This window comes from Enoplosus armatus, chromosome 7, assembly GCF_043641665.1.
Source record: "Enoplosus armatus isolate fEnoArm2 chromosome 7, fEnoArm2.hap1, whole genome shotgun sequence".
Classification (NCBI taxonomy): domain Eukaryota; kingdom Metazoa; phylum Chordata; class Actinopteri; order Centrarchiformes; family Enoplosidae; genus Enoplosus; species Enoplosus armatus.
Window position 1 is genome coordinate 20,638,475 of NC_092186.1, and position 11,090 is coordinate 20,649,564.

The 11,090-nt window shown below is 38.9% G+C and overlaps 1 protein-coding gene across 1 annotated transcript; it reads left to right on the forward strand.

The window, feature by feature from the left end:
• The first annotated feature begins 357 nt into the window (after positions 1-357).
• On the forward strand, positions 358-4,049 carry acer1 (alkaline ceramidase 1). The gene is made up of 6 exons (XM_070909557.1): positions 358-471; positions 665-779; positions 1,499-1,637; positions 3,012-3,149; positions 3,238-3,375; positions 3,872-4,049. Exons 1-6 carry the CDS (start codon positions 379-381, stop codon positions 4,047-4,049), a joined length of 801 nt encoding a protein of 266 aa, XP_070765658.1. The 5' UTR covers positions 358-378.
• The last annotated feature ends 7,041 nt before the right edge of the window (positions 4,050-11,090 follow it).

Genomic DNA, 11,090 nt, shown 5'->3' on the forward strand with positions numbered 1-11,090 from the left:
CAGTAAATAAAGGTTGACATTTGACAGTGATATGTACATGTTAAAAAATAAATAAAAAATATTTTTTAAATGATAAAAAAATACACTAGATGACAACAAATTATCAGCAAGTGTTTCTTACATACATTTAAACAACTATTTAATTGACCATTGTGAAGGTTCTGAGAAAGGGTGCAAAGCCACATTTGAATACAAATATAAATACAGAACACAACTCAAACTGATTTCCATAAACCACCTATACAAATACGCTGCCAGGCCTGTTGCATAAACACCCAGTTTATCTGCTGCAGGAACAACTGACAGAAAAGTCTGTAAAACTGCAGTGTGCTCCTCGTCCCATGTCTCTGTCTGACAGGTTTCTACTCCAGTGAAAAGATGGCAGGCATTTTCTCCTATGAGAGTTCAGAAATCGACTGGTGTGAAGACAACTACAAACACTCTGAACATGTAGTGGAGTACTTCAACACTGTAAGTTCTATTTCTCTGTACTGCAGCATTTATGTCAGCACTTCATTCAGGAAACATTTATGTCAGCAGAATAATATATATAATCAAGCTAGTTCTGGTCATAGTTTTGCTTTTTGAATAAGAAATAAATGTCTAATCTAACAGAAAAAGGGGCATTGGTTGATTGATTAATTTCCCTGTGTTTTCCCTGCAGATGAGCAGCTTTATTTTCTTTATTATATCTCCCATCATGCTCTACCTTCTGCACCCTTACGCCAAGGAGAGGAACCTGGCAATTCACATGGTCTGGACCATGATGATATTTGTAGGTCAGTCACTTTTGTTTTTTATAAATGTCATGCTTGTCTCTGTCTGTCTCATCATTTTTGATACAAGACTAGACATGGACTTGTTTAAATCTCAAGAAAAGTTTGTTATACTTTACATTAACAGAACATTGTTACATACCTGCAGAGAACAAGTCCCAAAAGGGACCCCTGAGGCACACCAGCATTGTGGCATAAAGTAGAGACAGACCTACAAAAGTCACCAAGATGATTCAAAATAGGACATCAGCCACAGACATGGGTCATGAGACAAACTGAACTCTTTAATGATGGTTCACAGCAGTGATTCCCTAACTTTTGATGTTGTGACCCATTAAAAGAGAGCAACGTCTACTTCCAAAGAGATGCACGATTAGTTTCTTAATTGATAGTTTGATCAACCAAAAATGCATCAGCAGTTTTGATAAGTGATTACTCATTCAAGTAATTCTTCAAGTAAAAATTCAGTGGTTTCAGTTTTTTAAATGTGAATACTTTCTGTTTTTTATACTGTTATGATAGGTTACCTCCAGCTTAGGAACCACTGGTTCACAGTATCGGAGGCTATATCTAAGCCCATTCTGGCAATTTTAGACTTCCTTATATGTCGTTGTATCCCTCTCAGTCCGTTTTCTTTGGTCTCCATGTGTTCTGTCTTCTGTATTTTTGTGTTCTGTATTGTATGTTTCACATTAAAAAGACAGCTCTCTCTCTTTTTGCAGGGCTCTTCTCTGCGTATTTCCACATGACACTTAGTTTCGTTGGCCAGATGTTGGATGAGCTGTCGATCCTGTGGGTGCTGGCGATGGGATATGCTGTCTGGTTCCCTCGCAGGCTCTTCCCTTCTTTTATAAAAGACAGGTAAAGCAACCTCACAGCAATAAACCCAACAACAGATGTTGCTCTTTGTTTTTATTGTTTGTCTTTATTCAGCAATATCTCCATGTGTTACTAAGGACCCACACACAGCTCAATAATCCTTTAATAAGACAAAAACAATGACAAAACGTTAGCAAGGCACGCCACCTGAAACCTAACCCGTACTGGCTGAAGAGCCTGTCTGACAGCCCCAGCAGGAGTCATTGTCACAAAGACACGATATGGTGCTGCCGTCTTCACCTGAATGTGACAGAAAGGGGCTGCAACTATTGTGAAAGATTGAAGCTCCACCCAACCTGTGTAAATATTTAACCACAAGGTGGGGAAATTATCAATTAAATTTTGATGAGCACCTGAAAAGAATCCCACAGCCCTGTCTCAATAACCTCACATTAATTTTCCTTTTTTTCAAAGTAAGGGGTTGGTCCTCCTGAATTAATGCTGAACGGGCCAACCAGGCACCAGCCAAGTCTTTTGATATTGAGTTTGTACCAGCCAAATTTCCTTCATATTACAGCTGCATGGCATACTGAGGCTACAAATATTTCCTAAAAATACAGTAAAATTAGTAAATCAGAACAGCAGAATAGTTCTGCAGTAAAGGGGCTACAATTGTTATTTTTATAAGAACAATGTATTAAATGGCAATGTCAAAACAATGTGAAAGGCGTTTATCAGCTGAATCTGCAGCTCCTCTCGGCTTTACGAGGCTTTATGGTAAGTTTCAGCTCGTTGTTTAGCTGTCCAGCTGCAACTTTACTGTTTTGGATCACTCTCGCCACTCTAACAGCACAGTTAGCAACTAGCTGGTGAGCATAGTGAAGCATATATTTCCCTCAGAAGTGGGTAGGGACCGAAAACGAAGCTAAAAACAAAATGAATATTGGACTTACATTCGTCAGGTGGCCAGAACTTTAACTCAAATGTATGCTAATGTTGCTCCATAACTGCTGAATGTGTTAAAAGAGTTCAACATATCAACTCAAATAGTGATGATGTGTCAGTGTTGTGTTTTTTTTGTTTGTTTCCGCTGTCCCCAAGTGGCCAAAAACATTACTTACTGGAGGTGTAAGAAATCAGAACCTGCATCTCAGGTTTTCTTTGATGGTTTCCTGTGATATTTTGTATAGAGTATACTGTGGTATTCTGGATAATGTCTGTGCAGAGGAATGTCAGCATGGATCTGCCATCACAGGAAGTAAGCTTTGGACAGGCGTCAGACAGCCTGTCTTCATCTCAAACATGAACTAAATACCTCAGAATATCACTGGACTACAAACGTCTCACAGTCCATTCATGCTTCTGAACCTTTGCCTCACAGCTTCTTGTTTTCTTTCTCTGTCTGTTCATCCACAGGTCCACATTTTCAAACCTCGTCCTGGTGGTTACTGTCATCACCACGGTGTCATCCTTTGTCAAACCTACAGCCAATGCCTACGCTTTAAACTGCTTCGGCCTCCATATGCTTTACACTCTGGCTGTCGAGATGAGATGGTATGAAAACTCTGATTTTTCGGATATTTGTAACTGTTTCTGGTGCTGTTTTGATTTGTTATGATAACCGGTTTTCTATCTTTCTCAGCTGCACCGACCAGAAGGTTCTGAGACTGGCCAAGCTGTCGGTGGCTCTGTGGGTGCTCGCCATCTCCTGCTGGATTAGTGACCGCTTTGGCTGCAGCTTCTGGCAGAGGCTAAACTTCTGCTACCTCCATGGTATCTGGTAAGTCCTGGCTTACTTGTGTCCTTTTTCGTTTCTTTCATTTCCTTTCCACACCTTTACTTCTCCTTTCATTTCCTGTCCTTATCTTTCCTTTAATTCCCTTCCTTTTACTTTCTTTTCCTTTCCAACCCTGTTTCCTAGAAATTACTACTACATTGCAACAGCAAATACATTGAGTAATAAACATAATGCCACCTGAATTACAATTTTAATTAACATAATGAGGAAAATGTTTACTGAAAACACATTTCATTGTTTTCCAAAAGTCAACAGCGACTTCAAGCGCAACAAAGGTTTACTGGATAAACATGTAATCAAAGCCACAATCTTTCCATAACTTTAACTAAAGTCCTTTTGTTGACTGAACCGAACTACACACAGGACTCACAAACACCCCCCTACAACTTCCGTGTAGTCCAAGAACAAGTATATACATGTCATTTTTAGGAGAGCAGGGTTGTTGTGTATATTGATCTCCATTTTCTGTATCCTCCAGGCACATTCTGATTGTGATAGCCGTGGCCTATGGCAGCACCCTGATAGCTTACCTGGATGCCAACTATGAGATACCCTACTCTCTGCCTGGACTGCAGTACTGGCCATGTGATAAATGGGCTGTTGGAATACCTCACATTGTCCTGAAGGGCACCACCAAAACACAGAAGCGGTGCTAACAAAGTAACTTTTAACTTTGGCAGAACTATTCATATTGGTACACTCCATTAGTACATTAGTTCATGAATTATGTACTAATAATTTTATAGTGACCTTTACTCAGCATCACCTTCTTACCATAAAGACACAATCTGTCTTAAAGAGTTGCCTCACCACAAAAATGAACTACTATCACTCCCAAATTGATTGACATGTTTTATAAGACACAGACTGACGCTACACAACTACTAAATGTAAGTTATGATTGTTTTCTGGCCCTGTTAAAGGATTGTTTACACCATGGATGGATTACTGAATGGGCCTACCGGGCAGAGGCCTAGGGACTCAAGGGGTCAGGAGGCCCCTATGGGTCGGGTTATGCTTAAATCAGTTTGTATGTGTGTGTTGTCCGACCACGGCAGAAATCAAAAGTATTTATAGTTGTTTTCACACTGAAAGGCGGGGTGAAAAGCCTGCCATCATAGAGAAGGGAGAGACGGGATTTTGCTTAAATATGGGGATAACATGCACATTATCAAACAGGATGGAGGCATTCGTTCCCGGAAGGCATGTGAAAGTGAAGTGACATGAAAAGTCATGTGTCTGTGTCAAAAATGAAAAAAGAGAGTAAGAGAGAGCCAGAGAACCAAGCCAGAGCCTCTGAATGAAATGGAGAGTCAAAGAGCTCAATCGAAAGATGGCACAAGTTTATTGTCATCTGCACAGGAACCAGAGGAATCTATACAATGACATTATTGTGCCAAGGTTCTCAATAAAAAAAACACAAAAATGTTAATATACAATACAGCATAAGATTAAATATATTAATTACACAGTATATAAAAAGTATTTTTGTTTTGTGTCTGTGCCCACAGGCCTTATTGCCATCCATGTTTTACACCAATAATGATTGTAGACACAGAGCTAATACAAACCTCTACCTTTAGTTCATAAACACAAAATAATTATTTGTCACCTGTATATCCAACTTAAAATATTCTATAGTACCCATTATTTATATGCTCACGTTGATTAATTTGTTTCATATAGGTTCATATTTTAATACAGTAGCAAATGCAGAGAATTAGGTAATTAGGTATATTTGCCCTTTCTTTTATCGTTTCCTGATGTGATTGTGTTTTTACACACATTTTTCAAAATAAAAAAAAAAGTATTATCCAAATATTGTTGGACACAGAGCTGGAGTGGAGTTTACTGATATTGAACTTTTGTACATATATACATATAATGTATATAGCACCCCAAATGACTGAGAAAACAAGATAAATTGTGTGTATTTACTTGTGGTTCGGACAGTTATGCATGTGTGTTTTTGTATATATAAATAAATTGCTGTGATTTATTTTAAAGGTGTGAATGCATGTTTGATTACGTACATGGCAGAATCACATGAATCAAAGTGCTGTAGTTTGACATTATTTTTACACCGAGGATATTTCTAACATTTCAGTAACATATCTGTCAATATCAGATTATTCTCTGGTCTATTTCTCAGGAAAGAGAGTTTGGTGAAACATGACTCTAAAGTGCATTTGTATGACTGACCACAACAATCACATGCATTTGGGTATCTTTTGTGTGACTGATTCATCACTGAACTGTTAAAAGTTCTTGGTTTTGGTGATGTTTTGAGAATATTCAGGTACATTGTGCCTCCATTCACACGATCTTTCCTGAAGGATACAATAGACACAACAATAGATCTTTCACAAAAAGAAATGCACACAGGCATTCTCTGCACTTCAATGTTCAATAGTGACCCCCTGTGGGAGATATTCAAAAGCAACCAGTGCGTTTAGAAATGTAATCTTTGAATATTAACTGGCGACAGCCAGGTGATATACTGAGAGCCAGGTAACAAATAAAACAGAGTGTGTTGGCACTTCAAATGGCATAGGTCAATATCAGTCTGTTGAGCCACCACTGTGGTCTAGACTGAAATATCTATCTAACTATCGGATGAATTACCAAAATTTTATACAGACATTTGCAGTGCCCAGAGGATAAATCCTACTGACTTTGGTGATCCCTGACTTTTCATCTAGCGCCACAAGGAGGTTGACATTTATGGTTTTAGGTGAAATATCTAAATAACTATTGGATGGATTGCCATTAAGTTTTGGTACAGACATTCATGTCCCCCTCAGGATGCATTTTAATCACTCCTCTGACGCCACCATCAGGTCAAAACTTCAATTAGTCCAGTATTTTTGTTTCTAAATACCTGTGACTAAATACCTGACAAATGTTGACATTCCCATCAGCCTAAACTGTTGCTAATGAGCAAATGCTAGAATGCTAACATGCTAAACTAAAATGCATTATACATCAGCATGTTTGCATTTTCATTGTGAGCATGTTAGCATTTAGCTCGAAGCACAGCTGTGCCTAAGTACAGCTTCACTGAGCTGCTGGCGTGACTGTAGACTCAGACTTTGTCTGACTTTTGTCTATTTTTTGTTTTTTTCTTGTGAAATACTGGACTCTTTCTCTTCAGGACTGTAAAGGTCCGTCATGTTAAATATTCCGTAGAAAAAGTTGCAACTCATGTCCATACTAACACCGTAACCTGTGATGAGGGGTTCAGAACGAGACATTGCTTCATTTCAAGGGGTTACTAGCCAAACTGGTCTAGATATATTCATTAATATATAGAGAAATGTTTTGTGAACATGTTACATTTTACTGAAGGCCTTGCAAGTTAGGACACACCTGTATTTTTGGGTATCATGGTGGAATGATGATGATGTTGAAGGGATATACATTATTTTCAAGTTGAACTTGAAGTTTTGAAAAACATTTACTATTAATAACAATAAACTTCTGTTATGTGCGTGAAACCTGTGGGGCATGGCTTCATTTGTATTACTCATTCTCCCTTCATATTGAAAAGGAGGATTTAAAGGTTGATGTCTCAATACAAATGGGACACCCTCCTGTCTGACAGCCAGGTGGGGCTTCTTTTACTCAGATTTGACTGAGAGGATCAGTGTGAGCTGCAGGAGAAGAGGAGGCACCAAGCCAGCGAGAGAGTGGTGACCTTCTGTCCCATAGCTGAGGCCCAATAATCTCACATCAAAGTCTGAGCACCACAGAGACTTCACTCCCTGACTCTCTATAAAAGAGAAGTCTTCAATCAGAAGACGCACTGCTTTCTTTTCAGATGAAACATTTGAAATGGACATTTGAGACAGAGGCTGAGTAAGAGCGGGATACATGCGACAACCTGTGAAATTAGATGTAACACTAGATTCATCTAGATATACCCACGTTTACTTGGATTTTGTCTATATGATGCAGAAAATGAATGCTGCTGTCACAAACTTGTTTTGAACCACTTCAGGTTCCTCTTAGATTGGTTTGTAAAAAATAATGTAAAATTGGGCCATATGATAATAGGCCTATATACTGTGTGACAATATAAATTTGACTATCCTCAGAGATTTTGTCATACTATTTACACTGTGGTGTCTGTCAGTGGTGGTATCGATTTTTATATGACTTGTGCACCAGTGTAATCACGTGATATATATTGATATCACGTATAAGTTTACATGTAACATGTCATGATGTACTGCTGTGTGTAATTTTGTATTGTGTGTCCTGTCCTGTTTGTTGTGCTGTTTTGACAGTGTGTGTATGTTTTAATTGTGACTTGCCAAGGGACTGAAGATGAAAATGTAGCTTTAAGGTAAGTCTGGTACAATACATCAAATGGTAACATTTATGTTTAATATTGTACGTGGCACCTTACAAATAAAATAAAATAAAATAAATAAATATACCATGTCAGAGGGTTTTATCCATATTTCCCATCCTCTATTAGCATACAATAGAATAAGCTTCTCATACAGGCCATCATGTACTGTTAACTTTTTGCATGCTTTTAACTAAGTACACTTACATTCAAAACTTTGCTTTCCTAGTTTGTTGAGGTTTTGTAAGCAGTGGCTGGAGAAGAATGAAACGGAAAGACTCAAACATATTATTCAGAGACTTTAACAGTCTGTGCCCAATGAAATATTGTGAACAACATAGTGACAGACTGTAAACATAAGAAAATAAAAAAATAATTAATTGTATAAGTAATTCCATGTACCACATTAATAACAATGGCTAAAGTGCCAACTATTGAGCTGATGAGGATCATGTGATAAACGCTCCAGAACTACCAGAGTATTATATGGACCGTGAGGTGAGATTATATTTTCAACTGCTGTTTCCAAGGTCACAAACGAACTTTAAAACTCAACATTTAAAAGTGTTTCATGACTGAAACCCGCATGAAACATCCACTAATTAATTAGCAACATGTACCTTGTGGGTTACAGAGCTGTAGCCGTTGTGACAAGTTAGCAGTCACTCGAGCAAACATACGGGACTGTCCCGCCTTCTGATGTTCTGATTGGCCCCTTTCAAGGGCGCTTAAATTTCCTGCTCCCTGATTGGCTGAGAGAGGAAGTGCGCTGTCTCGGATGAGAGAAAACATCCTGGGACATGTCAGTGTGGACAGACTGTAATGACCTCCACACCAGAAAGAAACTGTGAAGAATGTTGTCACAACTTGGGGAAACTACTTTCAAGCTGACAGCTTAACGGGTTTGATGACCGGGATAAGACAAAGATACTTCTTATACGGTAGGGCTGTAATGTTACCAATAATGGCCAGAACTGCAAGCTACAGTAACACTGTTATATTGTCCAAACTGATGAGGGCAGCATTTACCACATTTTTTGCGTTTACTGTGTCAAATAAAAAGAAAATTGCAGGAGGAATCTTTCTAATTTGCTTCCCTGCCAGACGACCTGTCTGGAAAGGGGAGCGGAGCTGTCTGCCTTCCGAGCTGGACTGAGGAGAAGAGACTGGGGCGACTCAAACAACCACTGAGGCCAGAGAAACGTGGAGCGCCAGGTAAGTTACAGAGGCTTTGTGTCTCCTTATGGAAGGAAAGAAGAAAATCTATCAAAACTGGTCGTTGTTGTAGCTCTGGAGCTATGCTAGCAGCACACTCAAACGTCAGTAGCTAGCTAACTGTCTACCTTATCCCAATGTGTACCTCTCTTGTATTATCAGTACACTTAAGGTTTGCACCGTTGATTAAACTTTAGTCTGTAAGATTCAGAGCAATGGAGTCTTGAGCTAAAAAAAAATCATTCTTGACTTTGGAAATAGTGACTGTATGTGGTCTCACTTCAAGTCTTACCACCTGACCAGCAGTTGTACTTTCTGTTATGGTTACATTGTACAAGATTCAGCATGATCAAACATAATGGATATTAACATGATTACATGTGCAGTGAAGGTATTTAAACGTGCAATATGTGTAATTTCCCTTACAATCGCTTTCCAACACAAGTAGCTGATTTGTCTTTATTCATGACATCCATTCGATATTTATATTTGGGTGGGTGTGATGAAGGATTTAACTGGAACCTATAGTTTGGGTTCATCATAACACCGCTGTTATGATTTTGGTCCACTCAAGGTCCTCTTATCCATCCGTTCTGGGCTTTCAACTAAATATCAAGTTCTGAATCCGCAGATGGAGATAGCTTAGTCATGGAATTTTGGTCATTCATTTGATAACAGGTTGAGATCATAACCCTTGTCTCTGCTCTTTTTCTGGCCCATAAAGTACATTATTTTATGTTATTGTTTCTACCCCTTTCAGTGTAAAGTTCAGGTGAAGCTGGAGTTGGGCCACAGAGCTAAGGGAAGAAGAAATATCAGACTTCACCCACGACTGGACTGTTTATGTTCGAGGGCCACAGATCAGCGACATTCAGCACTTAGTAGAGAAAGTTGTCTTCCACCTGCGTGAGAGCTACCCCAAACCCAAGAGAGGTATGACGGAGGGATCATTTTTGAACACGCACACAACCATCAACAATGTAAGGTAAAATTATTTATTCAAAAAATGTAAAAAGAAGATCAAGACCTCTCATGTGTCAGAGGTTGGTCAGCATGCCAACACAAACTCCTTATGATTCCTGCATGCGGAAAAAATGACGTACAAAGCATTCTCAGCCTGCTCATTTTGTTAGATTAGTAACCTGAAACAGTGTCACAACTTTATTGATCATTCCAATCATTCATCATTGATGTTTGCATATTTGACAACGTGTTTGTTTGTCATTAAATCAGCGTAAAGAACTAATTGACAAAGGCATCTAAAAAATCTAACTGGACTCCAGCAACACAACCCAAATAGTGCACAACCTGTTTCACCTGCTTCTTTGTTTATGTATTTCCCCAGTTTGTCAGTCCAGATTGGCAGCTGATGAGCAGCAGTATGTAAATATTGTATAATAGGTCATAGTAGTGTAGTATCTTGTGTTAAAATTGTGAAGTGGTATTGGTTGGACTGCCTTTTTATTTGTGTATATTATTCTCCTGTTTTTATTACACAGAGAAAGATTTAGTTTGCAGTTTTTCTGTTGTATATTAACTAATTAATTAACTAATTCGTTTCCCACTGAGAAATTAGTCTTTTGTATGTTATTTTGGGTTACGTTCACCCTGAGGAAAGCAGTAAATCATTTAACCACAGCACATACTAAAATGAAGAGGCCAGATTTTGGACGCAGCGATGATAGATGCTGACAGTGCTCGTGTGCATCCAAATGTTTTCTCTCTTCAGGGACCCAGCAGAGAAGGAAGCGGTGGCAACAGCAGCCGAGCGGCACGAGCCGACTAAGGTGCACCGTGAACAGCCCTGAAAGAAAGCACCATCTCTTGTTTTCAGCTGTGATCCGTTAGGCGATCAAGATCCTTGGTCCATGATTCGTTGCAAATATCAAACATGATGAACTCACTTCAGACACAGTTGTGTTGTAGGGTGGAGATGCAGTGCTGCCAGATGTTTGAATGTAGCCTGTCCTGGACTGACATAAACCTTTTGTGTCTGCAGATGTGCTCCATGAAGCTGTGATTTTCTATGATTATATTGAAAAGTTCAAAGTCTTGAGTCTCATTTAAATTTTTTAATGATGTGTTTAGGTGAAATTATGATGACGTAATAGGGATTCAAAGAGGAGTT

Bases quoted from the DNA above. Each gene is read 5' to 3' on its own strand.
- acer1 (XM_070909557.1), top strand. From the start codon at position 379: ATGGCAGGCATTTTCTCCTATGAGAGTTCAGAAATCGACTGGTGTGAA. The intron at 472-664 runs GTAAGTTCTATT...TTTTCCCTGCAG, and splicing joins TAGTGGAGTACTTCAACACT to ATGAGCAGCTTTATTTTCTT. The intron at 3,376-3,871 runs GTAAGTCCTGGC...TGTATCCTCCAG, and splicing joins TGCTACCTCCATGGTATCTG to GCACATTCTGATTGTGATAG.